Raw genomic sequence first — 16,437 nt, 5'->3', positions numbered from 1 at the left:
GCATGTAGCGTTTCCTCAACCGCAATAAGTACAGAGAAATATTTCGACATCGCAACACCATCTGCTTCCTATTTCTCTATTGGCACTACAAATTATGACAGGTGCCGTTCCCCAGACATTCTTCGAACCCAAACCCTCCAGTCTGATTTCCACAGCGTACAGCGTGACTGATCACTCCAATTCACTCGTTGCTCTTCACCTGAAGGCTAGCTTAGCGCTGACTGTAGAAATGTGTGGCTTATCAGGAGCTGCTGGACCGATTTCCCCCATTATTTCTAGTTCCCTACGCGCAATCATTGTGCCAACTCGACTGTTGGTAGCCCTTTGGAACTCGTGAGTGATTTACACCCCCCCCCCCCCTCGGATTTCCTGCTGTTTTGTACAACCAGGTTTCAGCAATTTTCGACGCTCCGTGTTCGTCAGTACATGAAGTCTGCCTCTGGTATTGCTTTTGCTGTGGTTGTTGGTTCGCGTTTCCATTTCATTTCACAATCATATCACCAACAGTCGACTTGAGCACTGAATGAAGGATGGAATGCCCCTAATGGATTTATTACACAGTTCACATGACTAGCCCCGGTTCGAAGTTACCGAGACCTTCAGATCGATTCATTCCGCTATTACCGCTTGTCTATTGACAATAAAATACTACCCGCTTCAATTTTTTACTGCCTGATCCGCCGCTCGGTAAGTTTTACATAGCGTTCTGGATAATTTATGGTTCAAATGGCTCTGAGCACTATGGGACTCAACATCTTAGGTCATAAGTCCCCTAGAACTTAGAACTACTTAAACCTAACTAACCTAAGGACATCACACACACCCATGCCCGAGGCAGGATTCGAACCTGCGACCGTAGCAGTCCCGCGGTTCCGGACTGCAGCGCCAGAACCGCTAGACCACCGCGGCCGGCGGATAATTTATACCAGAGAGCATACAGAGGACTTAAAACTAAGGAAATTATCTTTTTTACATTTCGCGATCTATCCTGAAGATAGGGTGATGCTGAGGGAATTAGATTAGGAAATGCGACACTTAAAGTAGTCGACGAGTTTTGCTACTTTGGGGGCAAAATAACTCACAATGGTCGAAGTAGAGAGGTTATAAAATGTAGACTGGCAATGGCAAGGAACGCATTTATGAAGAAGAGAAATTTGTAAACATCGAGCATAGATTTAAGTGTCAGGCAGTCGATTCTGAAAGTATTTGTATGGAGTGTAGCCATGAATGGAAGTGAAACATGGACGATAAATAGTTTGGACAAGAAGAGAATAGAAGCTTTCGAAATGTGGTGCTACAGAAGAATGCTAAAAATTAGATCGTTAGATAACGTAACTGATGAGGAGATATAAAATAGAATTGGGGAGAAGAGAAATTTGTGGCACAACTTGACTAGAAGAAGGGATCGGCTGGCAGAACATGTTCTGAGGCATCAAGGGATCACCAATTTAATATTGGAGGACAGCGCGGAGAGTAAAAATCGTAGAGGGAGACCAAGAGATGAATACACTAAGCAGATTCAGAAGGATGTAGGCTGCAGTAGGTACTGGCAGATGAAGGAGCTCGCACAGGATAGATTAGCATGGACAGCTGCATCAAACCAGTCTCTGGACAACAACAACAACAACAACAACAACAACAACAACAACCTGAAGATCAGGGTTCATTGTCAGAGATTCAGCGCATGTTGGAGCTGGGTTATTTCCATTCAAATCTGAACGAGCTGGTGGAGAGGCACACGGATTCTCGATTGGGAATGCGTGGGAAAGGACATGTTCCGACTATTGTCTTGCAAACCAAAGGCAACGTCACAACAACCTTGGTCGGGAACTTGAGGATACGTGCCCAGATATTTGAGTGGCTGGAAGACTTACGAAGTAATAGAACCCAGTACGTTATCCTCGACGACGACAGTTCGACTGAGACAAGGGTGTCGTCAGGAATGCCCCAGGGAAGTGTCATAGGACTGCTATTATTTTCCATATACATAGATGATCTAGCGGAACGGATGGGCAGCACTGCGTATGTCATCGTTCGAAGAGTTTACTGGATGACTTAGACAAAATTTCCAGTTGTTCTGATGAATGGCAGCTAGCTGTAACTGTTGGTTGGTTGGTTTGGGGAAGGAGCGTGGTCATCGGTCTCATCGGATTAGGGAAGGATGGGGAAGGAAGTCGGCCGTGCCCTTTCAGAGGAACTATCCCGGCATTTGCCTGGAGTGATTTAGGGAAATCACGGAAAACCTAAATCAGGATGGCCGGACGCGGGATTGAACCGTCGTCCTTCCGAGCTGTAACTGTAGAAAAGTTAATGCGGATGAGTAGGAGAAACAAACCCATGAAGTTCGGATACAGAACTGATAGTGTCCTACTTGACGCAGCCACGTTGTTTAAATATCTCTGCGTAACTTTGCAGAGCGATATGAAATGGAACGGGAGTGTGAGATTGTGGCAGAGAAGGCGAATCGTCGACTTCGTTTTATTGGAAAAATTCTGCTACACTGTGACTCGTCTGTAAAGTAGACCGTATGTAAGACGCCAGTGCTACGTGTTCTTGAATGCTGGTGGGTTGTTTGGGATTCACACCATATCGGATTAAAGGAAGACGGCGAAGCAGTTCAGAGGTGGGCTACATTTGTTACTGATAGGTTCGAACAAACTGCAAGTGTTAAGGAGATGCTTCGGAGAACTGAAATGGGAATCCCTAGAGGGAAACCGAGGTTATTTTCGAAGAACACTTTTGAGAAAATTTAGAGAAACGCATTTAAAGCTGACTACAGAACGATTCTACTGCCGCCAACATAAACTTCACATAAGGACTCCGAAGATACGAAAATAAAATTTGGGTTCATACGGAAGCGTATAGACAGTCGTCTTTCCATCTTTCTATTTTCGAGTGGAAAAGGAAAGGAAACGAATAGAAGTGGTAAAGGGCACCCTCCACGACGCACTGGCGGCTGCTTGCGGAGTATACAGAGTGAGTCACCTAACGTTACCGCTGGATATATTTCGTAAACCACATCAAATACTGACGAATCCACAGACCGAACGTGAGGAGAGGGGCTAGTGTACTTGGTTAATACACTCCTGGAAATGGAAAAAAGAACACATTGACACCGGTGTGTCAGACCCACCATACTTGCTCCGGACACTGCGAGAGGGCTGTACAAGCAATGATCACACGCACGGCACAGCGGACACACCAGGAACCGCGGTGTTGGCCGTCGAATGGCGCTAGCTGCGCAGCATTTGTGCACCGCCGCCGTCAGTGTCAGCCAGTTTGCCGTGGCATACGGAGCTCCATCGCAGTCTTTAACACTGGTAGCATGCCGCGACAGCGTGGACGTGAACCGTATGTGCAGTTGACGGACTTTGAGCGAGGGCGTATAGTGGGCATGCGGGAGGCCGGGTGGACGTACCGCCGAATTGCTCAACACGTGGGGCGTGAGGTCTCCACAGTACATCGATGTTGTCGCCAGTGGTCGGCGGAAGGTGCACGTGCCCGTCGACCTGGGACCGGACCGCAGCGACGCACGGATGCACGCCAAGACCGTAGGACCCTACGCAGTGCCGTAGGGGACCGCACCGCCACTTCCCAGCAAATTAGGGACACTGTTGCTCCTGGGGTATCGGCGAGGACCATTCGCAACCGTCTCCATGAAGCTGGGCTACGGTCCCGCACACCGTTAGGCCGTCTTCCGCTCACGCCCCAACATCGTGCAGCCCGCCTCCAGTGGTGTCGCGACAGGCGTGAATGGAGGGACGAATGGAGACGTGTCGTCTTCAGCGATGAGAGTCGCTTCTGCCTTGGTGCCAATGATGGTCGTATGCGTGTTTGGCGCCGTGCAGGTGAGCGCCACAATCAGGACTGCATACGACCGAGGCACACAGGGCCAACACCCGGCATCATGGTGTGGGGAGCGATCTCCTACACTGGCGGTACACCACTGGTGATCGTCGAGGGGACACTGAATAGTGCACGGTACATCCAAACCGTCATCGAACCCATCGTTCTACCATTCCTAGACCGGCAAGGGAACTTGCTGTTCCAACAGGACAATGCACGTCCGCATGTATCTCGTGCCACCCAACGTGCTCTAGAAGGTGTAAGTCAACTACCCTGTCCAGCAAGATCTCCGGATCTGTCCCCCATTGAGCATGTTTGGGACTGGATGAAGCGTCGTCTCACGCGGTCTGCACGTCCAGCACGAACGCTGGTCCTACTGAGGCGCCAGGTGGAAATGGCATGGCAAGCCGTTCCACAGGACTACATCCAGCATCTCTACGATCGTCTCCATGGGAGAATAGCAGCCTGCATTGCTGCGAAAGGTGGATATACACTGTACTAGTGCCGACATTGTGCATGCTCTGTTGCCTGTGTGTATGTGCCTGTGGTTCTGTCAGTGTGATCATGTGATGTATCTGACCCCAGGGATGTGTCAATAAAGTTTCCCCTTCCTGGGACAATGAATTCACGGTGTTCTTATTTCAATTTCCAGGAGTGTACAAACCATAAAAAAATTCACTGAAGTATGTTTTCTAACACAAACCTACGTTTTTTAAAATGGAACCCCGTTAGTTTTGTTAGCACATCCGAACATATAAAAAAATACGTAATCAGTGTCGTTTGTTGCATTGTAAAATGTTAATTACATCCCGAGATACTGTAACCTAAAGTTGACGCTTAAGTACCACTCCTCCGCTGTTCAATCGTGTGTATCGGAGAGCACCGAATTACGTAGGGATCCAAAGGGAACGGTGATGGACCTTAGGTACAGAAGAGACTGGAACAGCATATTACGTCCACATGCTAACACCTTTTTATTGGTCTTTTTCACTGACGCACATGTACATTACCATGAGGGGTGAGGTACACGTACACACGTGGTTTCCGTTTTCAATTACGGAGTGGAATGGAGTGTGTCCCGACATGTCATGCCAATACATGTTCAATGTGGTGGCCATCATTTGTTGCACACAATTGCAATCTCTGGCGTAATGAATGTCGTACACGCCGCAGTACATCTGGTGTAATGTCGCCGCAGGCTGCCACAATACGTTGTTTCATATCCTCTGGGGTTGTAGGCACATCACGGTAAGCATTCTCCTTTAACGTACCCCATAGAAAGAAGTCCAGAGGTGTAAGATCAGGAGAACGGGCTGGCCAATTTATGCGTCCTCCACGTCCTATGAAACGCCCGTCGAACGTGTACCTCACCCCTCATGATAATGTACATGAGCGTCAGTCAAAAAGACCAATAAAAAGGTGTTATCATGTGGACGTAATGTGCTGTTCCAGTCTCTCCTGTACCTAAGGTCCATCACCGTTCCCTTTGGATCCCTACGTAATTCGGTGTTCTCCGATACACACGATCGAATAGCGGAGGAGTGGTACTCAAGCGTCAACTTTAGGTTACAATATCTCGCGACGTAATTAACATATTACAATGCAACAAACGGCACTGATTACGTATTTGTTTATATGTTCGGATGTGCTAACAAAACCAACGGGGTTCCATTTAAAAAACCGTAGGTTTGTGTTAAAAAGCATACTTCCGTGCATTTTTGTATGGTTTGTATTAACCAATTACACTAGCCCCTCTCCTCACGTTCGGTCTGTGGAATCGATTCGTCAGTATTTGATGTGGTTTACGAAATATATTCAGCGGTAATGTTAGGTGACTCACCCTGTATATGAGATCAATACAGGTTCCAGGGGAATACATCCAGATCAAAAAATATTGAGGCCGAGTGTGTGTGTGTGTGTGTGTGTGTGTGTGTGTGTGTGTGTGCGTGTGTGTTTTTATTTACTCAATGCGTTCGTCTGTCATCTCTATCAGTTACCACGCCCGCAACTTCGTAATTAGAATGTGTGAAACATACTTGTAAAGTCCCATTACGCCTGTCTAGGGAAATATTTGGCACGTTTTTAGATTGTTACAAGAAGGCTCGTCAGTACGTAATCTACAAGCCGATAATTAATCTCCCGACACATCCGGTCGTCTGGCAGGAAACTGTTACGCCGATGCCCTTCGACCTAATTGTATCTCGTCAGAACAGTTGGTGTGTGTGTGGAGAGAGAGAGAGAGAGAGAGAGAGAGAGAGAGAGAGAGAGAGTACTGGTAATACAGAGTACCGCATAGGCTGTTGCCAGTTTTTCGCCATCAGTTACTTCCTTCGAGCATCTGGAGTGCTCACTCTCATCACAGAATATTACGCACGCTAATTTCAAGCAAATCGACATAACCACAGTGGGTGGAGTCCAGGGAGAAAGCAGAGAACAATACAACTCGCAGCACCAAAAGACGACGTGTGGGGCGGTCATCGAAGCACTTTGCATAAAATGGAGACATCCGTCCGCAGCTCGTAGTCGTGCGGTAGCATTTTCGCTTCCAACGCCCGGGTTCCCGGGTTCCATTCCCGGCGGGGTCAGGGATTTTCTCTGCCTCGTGATGACTGGGTGTTGTGTGCTGTCCTTAGGTTAGTTAGGTTTAAGTAGTTGTAAGTTCTAGGCGACTGATGACCTCAGAAGTTAATTCGTATAGTGCTAAGAGCCATTTGAACCATTTGAACTAGGTCAGGTACTGAAGTGTACGCAAAACGGTTAGTCTATAATGACAAGGTTAGAACCCTCACTCATGCAATTATGACCATGCGGAAAACATCATATTGCACATTATGTTACACGTTGCGGGACGACTGTTACATCCAGACAAAAAATAACCAACTCATTGAAGTGGGTACATATTAAGGTACCAGCACTCACAAAATATGCGCTTATACCGCTAACAATCTAATATACCCATTCACTACACACTCCAAGACAAAAAATATTAAAATTAAAAAAAAGAGAAGAGCGACACAACACGAAGGTATTATCCAAGCCGGCCGCTGTGGCCGAGCAGTTTTAGGCGCTTGAGTCCCAAACCGCGGTGCTGCTACGGTCGCAGGCTCGAATTCTGCCTCGGACTTGAATGTGTGTGATGTCCTTAGGTTAATTAGGTTGAAGTAGTTCTAAGTCTAGGGGACTGATGACCTCAGATGTCAAATCCGATAGTGCTCAGAGCCAGTTTTTGCTCTCTCGTCTGCGCTTAAAAGTAGAATTCCCTTGGCACTCTTTATGCTGACGTCCCTGCTTCTAATTTCATCATAGATTCTTTTCAATTTCCTACACGATCGGAAAAATGTTTGTACGCTTGGAAAGACGACGTCGATTTTGGTCCGATGACGGCATATGCCGCCTGGGGTACAGTAGAGGTACTGATAATGGTTTCATCCTCATCCGTCAACAGCTAGCGTAGTGGAGTAGCTACCACAGCGGCTCTGTGTTCATCCGTCAATACAAAAGCTCGCAGCCAGAAGGCTCCGTGTGGTGCAAACGTGTGAAGCAAGCGGACAATCATACCACAGAGACAGACTGTTTCTCCCAACACCCAACTGAGCGAGTCTGAAAAGGATCAAATTGTGACCTTCCGAGTGACGCGATGGTCCTTTCGGAGAACTGCCACACAAGTTGGACGTACTGCATCAGTTCCTGCAACGATTCTGGCATCCGTAGTCATGTGAACAGTCTCATACCTCTAGACGAGGCTCTGGATGTCAACGCAACCAGACACCTGCCAGGACTTTCGTATTCTAAATGCAGCACTGTCAGATAGTACAGCAGCCGCAGAACAGATAAGAGGTTTGTGAGCCCAGACGTGTCAACACGAGCTGTTTCGAGCCGATTATTAGCGGCGGGACTACGGGCACGCGCATCTCTAGCCAGTCTTCCACTGACGTCACAGAATCAACGCGCACGGCTCGACAGGTGCCGTCAGAGGGTCGCATCACTTGGAAAATGGAACGGCGCGCCGTCGTCTACAGCTGTGAAAGCAGTTCTGCCTTCATGCCAGTGACTTGTTTTCTCGTACGATGTAAACACAGTGCTACACTTCTGTTGCATTCGTCCAGCACGCAATGGCCCCAACCCAGGCCTTATGGTCCGGGGTGTAGTAAGCTACAACTTGGCTCTGAGCACTATGGGACTCAACTGCTGTGGTCATAAGTCCCCTAGAACTTAGAACTACTTAAACCTAACTAACCTAAGGACAGCACACAACACCCAGCCATCACGAGGCAGAGAAAATCCCTGACCCCGCCGGGAATCGAACCCGGGAACAAGCTACAACTCTCGCCCACCTTCCGGGTTTCTGAAGTGGATGCTAACCAGCGCTCGGTGCTTACATTATGTTGTTAGACCTTGAAACACCCCCGTTTCGTCCCTTTATTGGATTTTGCGTGATTTACCGAAGCCGCCAAACAATTATTACGATTATATGACCGTGTGCTTAATGGAAGAAAGGCTATCGGTTTTTCTGCTGTGGTTTCGGGGGTATTTCAACCGAGTGCGGCTGTTTTGAGATTGAATAGTGGTATGATTGAAAGTCTGTCTATTATTAAGGACCACAAAGGTTGCGATGTTCTACTAACACACAAATTCTGAGGCAGTTGCTACCTTCGCCGTACACGTTTAGTTACGGTTATATCTTTCACTGGTTGGCAGCGGCCTATCCGCAGTGGATACACCGGTTCCCGTGAGATCGCCGAAGTTAAGCGCTGTCGGGCGTGGTCGGCGCTTGGGCGGGGGACCATCCAGGCCGCCACGCGCTGTTGCTATTTTTCGGGGTGCACTCAGCCTCATGATGCCAATTGAGGAGCTACTCGACCGAATAGTAGCGGCTTCGGTCATGAATACCACCTCACGACCGGCAGAGTGGTGTGCTGACTCCACACCCCTCCTATCCACATCCTCCATCGAGGATGACACGGCGGTCGGATGGTCCCGGTAGGCCACTCGTGGCCTGAAGGCGGAGTGCTTTTTTTTATATATTTTACTGGTTGCTGATTTTAAATACTTCGTCACACGTAATGATGACGGTTAACATTCACGACAATCCTCACTGCAATCCATGGTTGTTGCTGGCCGACGCGGTTGACGCGAAACACGTAACTCGGCACTTGTCACTTTTGGCCGGCCGGAGTGGCCGCGCGGTTAAAGGCGCTTCAGTCTGGAACCGCACGACCGCTACGGTCGCAGGTTCGAATCCTGCCTCGGACATGGATGTGTGTGATGTCCTTAGGTTAGTTAGGTTTAAGTAGTTCTAAGTTCTAGGGGACTTATGACCACAGCAGTTGAGTCCCATAGTGCTCAGAGCCATTTGAACTTGTCACTTTTGGTTTCATATCACTCGCGAATCGGTATCGATGAGGGTCCACCCGACGACGATCAGGGGGACGCGCTCATCTGTCATACTCCGGTTAATTTACCGTTTATTACTCACTCGACCACCATGCTTGCCCGTCTCTCCAGTACTACTGCTCACTCGACACTAGTCTCAATGTCTCCTGTAGCGCTCGACAATCGACTTCTGTCTTGTATCGATCTGGGTGTCGGATACTAGCATCTATGGTCGAGGGATCAGGTGTCCCTTACAACCTCTTATTTTGCTGTTCTTGCAACAGCAAGGTGATGTGTTTTTCCAACAGGATAACACCCGGCCACACACTGCCTGTGAAACAACGTGCTCTGCAAGACGTGCAGCAACTACCTTGGCCAGCGCAGTCTCCGGACTTCTCTCCAGTCAAGCACGTGTGGGATACGATGAGACGAGAAATCACTCGTGAAAAAATGGTTCAAATGGCTCTGAGCACTATGGGACTTAGCTTCTGAGGTCATCAGCCCCCTAGAACTTAGAACTACTTAAACCTAAGGACATCACACCCATCCATGCCCGGGGCAGGATTCGAACCTGCGACCGTAGCGGTCGCGCGGTTCCAGACTGTAGCGACTAGAACCGCTCGGCCACCCCGGCCGGCTCACTCGTGAACCAACAACTCTTACAGAACTACGCAAACATGTCGAGCAGGCGTGCCATAACGTATCCGAGGGCACTATTCGCCATCTGTACAATCGACTGGATGCCCGAGTCAGAGCCTTCATTGCCGCCCTTGGAGGCAACATCATGTACTAGAATGGGTGTTTCAGCATCGGTCGACACCTGATACCTCAGAACCACTTGTGCTATTTATCTGTAAATCTAATCATTTCATATACTCCATATGCGCCGTTGCAAAAATAAATCTTGAGTGAATTGGAAATCTGTCAAAGGGCGTACTATTTTTTCTTTTTTCGGCAGTGTATATGTCGAATCACTTCTTCCGGGCGACCATTTCTTTTTCGGTCTCTTCATGTTTTCCCTGCTCCCATTTCGCCTTGGCTTCTCTTTACTTCTGAGGGGGTCACTCCAAAAGAAATGCACACTATTTTGGTAAAAATACAGTTTTCATTCTGCATGTGTGAAAGTTTTACAGTGTGTAGATACATCCTTCCCGCTTGTTTTCAAACTTAGTTCAAACTCTTCCCGTGAGTGGCGCCGTCACAGCATGTCTTCGAGATGGCTGCTACACTTGACTTTCGTCAGAAGCAACGTGCTGTCATAGAATTCCAGTGCTGGGAAAACGAGACAGTGGGAAACGTCCACAAGAGGTTGAAAAAGGTGTATGGAGATGCTGCTGTCGATCGCAGTACAGTTAGTCGGTGGGCAAGCAGGTTACATGATGAGAGCGAGCACAACAATATTGACGATTGTCCTCGCAGCGGCAGGCCTCGTAATGCACACACTCCAGACAATGTGCAGAGACTTAACGAATTGGTGACTGCTGACAGACGCATCACAGTGAACGAATTATCGCGCTACGTTGGGATAGGGGATGGAAGTGTTTGCAGAATACTGAAAGTGTTGGCGTTAAGAAAGGTTTGTGCCAGGTGGGTTCCCAGGGTGTTGACAGTGGCTCACAAAGAAACAAGAAAAACGGTTTGCAGCAAACTTTTGGAACAGTACCAGAATGGTGGAGATGAATTTCTTGGAAGAACTGTGACAGGTAATAAAACATGGCTCCATCATTTTTCACCAGAGACGAAGACGAAGTCAATGGAGTGGCATCATGGTAATTCACCCAAGAAAAAGAAATTCAAAACCACACCTTCTACTGGATAAGTTATGGCTACGGTATTTTTCGATTCCGAAGGACTCTTGCTTGTGAACATCATGCCAAGTGGAACTATCATAAATTCTGATGCATATGTGACGACACCGAAGAAACTTCAAGCTCGACTGAGTCGTGTTCGACCACATCGGCAAAAGCAGGATGTTTTCCTGTTGCACAACAATGCACGGCCACATGTCATGGAAGCAATCACAAAACTCGGATGGACAACACTGAAACACCCGCCATACAGTCCTGAACTGGCTTCGTGTGACTATCATCTCTTTGGGAAACTGAAAGACTCTCTTGGTGGAACAAGGTTTGAAGACGATGACTCCCTCGTGCACGCTGCCAAACAGCGGCTCCAACAGGTTGGTCCAGAATTTTACCGTGCGGGTATACAGGCGCTGGTTCCAAGATGGCGTAAGGCAGTTGAGAGGGATGGGAATTATGTGGAGAAATGAAAATATTGTTCCTAAAGGATGCATCTACACACTGTAAAACTTTCAAACATGTAGAATAAAAGATGGATTTTTTAAAAAAAAATTGCATTTCCTTTGAAGTGACCTTCGTACGTGTTTAATTCCTAAGTGACTTACACTGATGTCGCGGTAGTTGACTGAGCTCTCCCGGGCTCACAGCACAACACATATCGGCCGGGCTGCCGCAGCACGTGCGCCCCCCCCCCCCCCCTCCGCCCAATCTACACACACACACACACACACACACACACACACACACACACAATGCCAGCGAGAGCCGCTGGGCGCGTGCGCGGACCCCGGCCACTGTGTTGTGCATGCGGAGCGCGGGCCGCTTCCAGATTTATGTCCTTATTTGGCGGCGGCCGGCCGCACCGCTGGCGGACACAACTCATACCGCGGGAGCCATTGACTGATGGCCCCGGGTCAGAGCGAGGCGGTCCGAGTCCGCTTACACCCACGCAACTGCACCTCTACGTACCTACCAGACGTCGAGCGCGCGTGTGTGTGTGTGTAACAGGGGTCCAGACTGGCGGTGCAGCCACAACTGCTGGAACCTAACGTAACCCAAGGACGGCATGTAAAGTCGGTGAAGCGATACGAACCTTCGACACCCCGTTTTCTCTGTCACGGGAGAACTGAATGCTCCCAATGCTAGCAAAATACACACACGGGAAAAAGAATTGGAGCATGAGAAAATAATTAATGTAGAGTAATGAAATTTTCGAGAATACATTTGTCTAGATAACAGATTTCAGTGACTAACACTGCAAGACCACAGGTTAATGTAACCAGGAAGTAAGCCATTGCAAATGTGAAATGTCAGTACATTAATAACCGGTGTTACGGTGCAGCTTGCAAGCACGCAAACGTGCGTGCATTGTCTTGCACAAGTGCCGCTGTCAGTTTGTGCGGTGGAGTTCGATGCGTGTTGCACTTCGACGGGCAATACAGGCGTCCCTGTATTGCCCGTCGAAGTGTGGCTGTGGATTACGTTGGGACTGTCTTCCGATGGCCGGCTGGTTTGGCCGAGCGGTTCTAGGCGCTTCAGTCTGGAATCGCGCGACCGCTAGAGGCATGGATGTGTGTGATGTCCTTAGGTTGGATAGGTTTAAGTAGTTTTAACTTCTAGGGGACTGATGACCTCAGGTGTGCTCAGAGCCATTTGAACCATGCTTCTATCCGCTCAGTGTCACATCATTAAACATGCACAATGAGACGGCAAAACAATTAAAATAAGCGGTATCAAAACTCAGTTCGATGTTTCTATTTTCTTTTGAAGAAGTGCACAACAACCAATGTCTCCAAATTCTCTTCACTTAGGCTCGAACGTTTATCAGATAGAACACTTCGCTACGTAGAGACAGCCATTTCTACGTGACAATAAATAACAGCTGCATACTTAAAGACAAGAAACTTTAGGCAAAGTCAGATCAAGCTGAGAGAATTTGCGGACTCCTACCGACTTCATCAAAATTATCACAGTCTATGACGGCAGTGTATACCGCATCTGTTTAAAATACGTTGTGGTGGTTAAGCTAAATCTAGCAATATATCTCTAAATCGACGTCACTGGTAGGTGTTTTCAAAAAATGTTCAAATGTGTGTGAAATCTTATGGGACTTAACTGCTAAGGTCATCAGTCCCAAAGCTTACACACTACTTAACCTAAATTATCGCCGGCCGCGGTGGTCTCGCGGTTCTAGGCGCTCAGTCCGGAACCGCGCGACTGCTACGGTCGCAGGTTCGAATCCTGCCTCGGGCATGGATGTGTGTGATGTCCTTAGGTTAGTTAGGTTTACGTAGTTCTAAGTTCTAGGGGACTGATGACCACAGAAGTTAAGTCCCATAGTGCTCAGAGCCATTTGAACCTAAATTATCCCAAGGACAAACACACACACCCATGCCCGAGGGAGGACTCGAACCTCCGGCGGGACCAGCCGCACAGTCCATGACTGCAGCGCCCCAGACCGCTCGGCTAATCCCGCGTGGCAGGTGTTTTCAAAATCACTATCAATAGGGAAACCAGCCATAGTATGGCTTAATTAATGCTATAAGAATTATTATCAAATCATCGTATTTTGTGCGTTTATTTACCTTAATGTGGAAGATATCAGGGCATTCATATTGTCATATTTTAAAGTGGAGAATATCAACGTGTTCAGACTGTCTTATTTCAGAAGTACTGTTTCAGCTATACAACGTAGCACGTGGGCTAAACATGTAACGTACTTCAGATTACAGTAGAAAATAGTAACTGCTTTTCACGCCTTCGCTGTATATGGGGCAACATCGCTTAGGCGCAGTAGGGCCCTTTTTTATTTAATGTTGTTCAGACGAAGTATACTGACTTCTACCGGCGTCTACCGGGGCAAAGTAGCACGTATGAGCTCACTATGAAGTTAACAGACGCTAACAAAAATCGCGAAATTACTGATGTTCTCCACTTTCCGCGTAACTCATACGAAAAAAAGAAACAAATAAAATGTGGTATCATGTAAGTTATTGCAATATAGGCACCGACACCAGAAAATTATATATTATACATTATAAATATCTAAATTCGTCCAGTTATCTTGACCAAATCAGTTATATCGACGCATTTGCTTTCCAAATAGCCAAAACGTGCGAGAATGCATACAACATGCATGCCCTAAGCATTCGCATGGAAATCGAGGATCTACTTATGCAAATTCCACGCAGAGCTGTGCCAATATCAAGATTCAAGACGTCTAGTTGCCTTATGCAGCGTTAGAGCAAAAAATCTGTAAATGGCTATCAAATAAGCGTTCTGCCGATCACCTGACTGAAACATGGCGAGCAGTAAGTGGAAGAGACACATTAATCATTAATATTAGTCTGATTTAGGTATGGAGCTCATTATTTGTTTATGTTGAGGGTCAGTTGACAGTCTCCATGCCAGGTATTGTGCAGATCGAAGGTGGGGGTCGTGGAGTCATGACACCCCCCGTCCTAAGAAAAGAGCAAAAGCACTCTACACTTATTATACCTGTATTAAAACTTTTCATATAATTTATTTATTTTATTATTAAAATTCTGTGTCGCGTTACGGTTGGACGTTATGGTATGCTATATCTGGGGGGCGGAGGAGAGACAGTAAAAAGCTGTGTCCCCCTCGCCAGCTCCTCCCCTATCCCCCCCTCCGCAGGTACGAACCCTGGCCCCGCTCTTGGGCTCTTAACAGCTGAATGTCTCTCTTGATTCCGTAACGAGTTTCTTGCAATGTCATTTTCCTTCACACAAATGCGTCGCCTGCTTATATAAATCGCTTACAGGAGTGCCCCAGTTGGCACCGCATCCACTTGCCTTCCGACATACGTGCGTACGTTGAGGGACTGCGCACTGCGTCGTGGCACGCACTCACTCACGCAGCGCAGTCTGGCAACCCCGCCTCTCCCCGGCCCCAGACGCAACCGCACGCATCCTGAGGCCGCCGCCTGCGTACACGCAGCTTCACGCCATTGCGTGCGGCGCCGCTGCCCCTCCCCGCGTAATCAACCACCCTCCACCCTCCGCCTCCTCACAGAATGGAGAGCTCCTCTCTCACTGCCCTTACGTATCAGCTTACCGTCTTCTGCAAAACAGTACATTCTTTCTTTTATTATGAGTTACCCAAACACGTTTCGACACCTTTACCCATCTTCAGTTGGCACTTCTGTTAAATTAATGAACCAATCAAATTTGTGCGTGAGTGCACGATCATTGTAAATATTTAGTGAAAAACCATCACATCGCTTTATTTATTTCTTTATTAAGTACGATGTTCTAAGTTTTGATCTGATGGTGGCAGATGCCAAAACGATATAATAAATAAATACACTCCTGGAAATTGAAATAAGAACACCGTGAATTCATTGTCCCAGGAAGGGGAAACTTTATTGACACATTCCTGGGGTCAGATACATCACATGATCACACTGACAGTACCACAGGGACATAGACACAGGCAACAGAGCATGCACAATGTCGGCACTAGTACAGTGTATATCCACCTTTCGCAGCAACGCATAACACCTCAACAACATAATGAAACACAACAGATGACCGGATGTAACGAGACATATAAGAAAAAGGTAGTAGTCCTTGACACAAACCTACTTACGGGTAATCACGATAGTGACGATGAGTGTACAGATAGTGATAGCAAAAAGAAAGGTGACGACAGTGCAATAGGTAGTGTAAACATAAGAAAAAGTAAAGGTGAAAGAAGAAGAGCCGCAGGTAACAGCTCATCAGCCTCACCACCATTGAAGACGGAACAAGACACCACACCGGTGACATCTGCACTTCGAGATAAATATAGCGGAATCATCCCATATGTAGAAAAAGAGCAGAAGAGAAAAGTCGGCCAAACACCATGGCATGCTGACTACAACAATGTAGAACTAAACTTAAGACTAAGTAGGCTAGAATATAAGGATATTTTCATCACAGCACAAAGACTGCTAACCAGACTACTTCACCCATTAGGCAGCTATGTATGCTTCCCGACCACTGAACAATCTGACAGAATGACTTTAAAGACCGCAAACATACCTACAGACCCAGCAGAGCTAGAAAAATTAGTCATACTAGCGTGTAGTCGGAGGGGGGAAACATATAACCCACACCAAGTGTACAAGGACCAAGTGAGGGCACATGGCAGAACTGACTTTGACTACTCGCAAACAGGACACAAATTCTACCTTCATGTGAAACACCCATGAAAATAATACAACTTAATGCTAATAGAAGCACACTCGTTAGTGCAGAACTGCCGCGAGTAGCTCTGGACTTGCAGGCGGATATTCTTTGCCTGCAAGAACCTTATGTGACAACCCAGGGAAACTTAACTAACCTACCCTGGGACGCTGTCACAATCTCAGACAGACGAAACTACAAGGCTGCCATAGTTGTCCTCAACAAAA

At 47.5% G+C, this 16,437-nt stretch overlaps 1 protein-coding gene across 1 annotated transcript in view; it reads left to right on the top strand.

Annotated features, from left to right (window-relative positions):
* The first annotated feature begins 1,582 nt into the window (after nt 1–1,582).
* Nucleotides 1,583–16,437, top strand: part of LOC126427936 (uncharacterized protein DDB_G0285291-like) — a 33,726-nt gene continuing 18,871 nt past the window's right edge. The window contains exon 1 of the mRNA XM_050089828.1: nt 1,583–1,682. Coding sequence (XP_049945785.1) covers nt 1,583–1,682 — 100 coding nt within the window. The remainder of the gene's footprint in view (nt 1,683–16,437) is intronic.

This window comes from Schistocerca serialis, chromosome 12 (genome assembly GCF_023864345.2).
Source record: "Schistocerca serialis cubense isolate TAMUIC-IGC-003099 chromosome 12, iqSchSeri2.2, whole genome shotgun sequence".
In the NCBI taxonomy this organism is placed as follows: domain Eukaryota; kingdom Metazoa; phylum Arthropoda; class Insecta; order Orthoptera; family Acrididae; genus Schistocerca; species Schistocerca serialis.
Note: the sequence above shows the minus strand (reverse complement) of the source record. Positions and strands in the feature narration are given on the sequence as shown.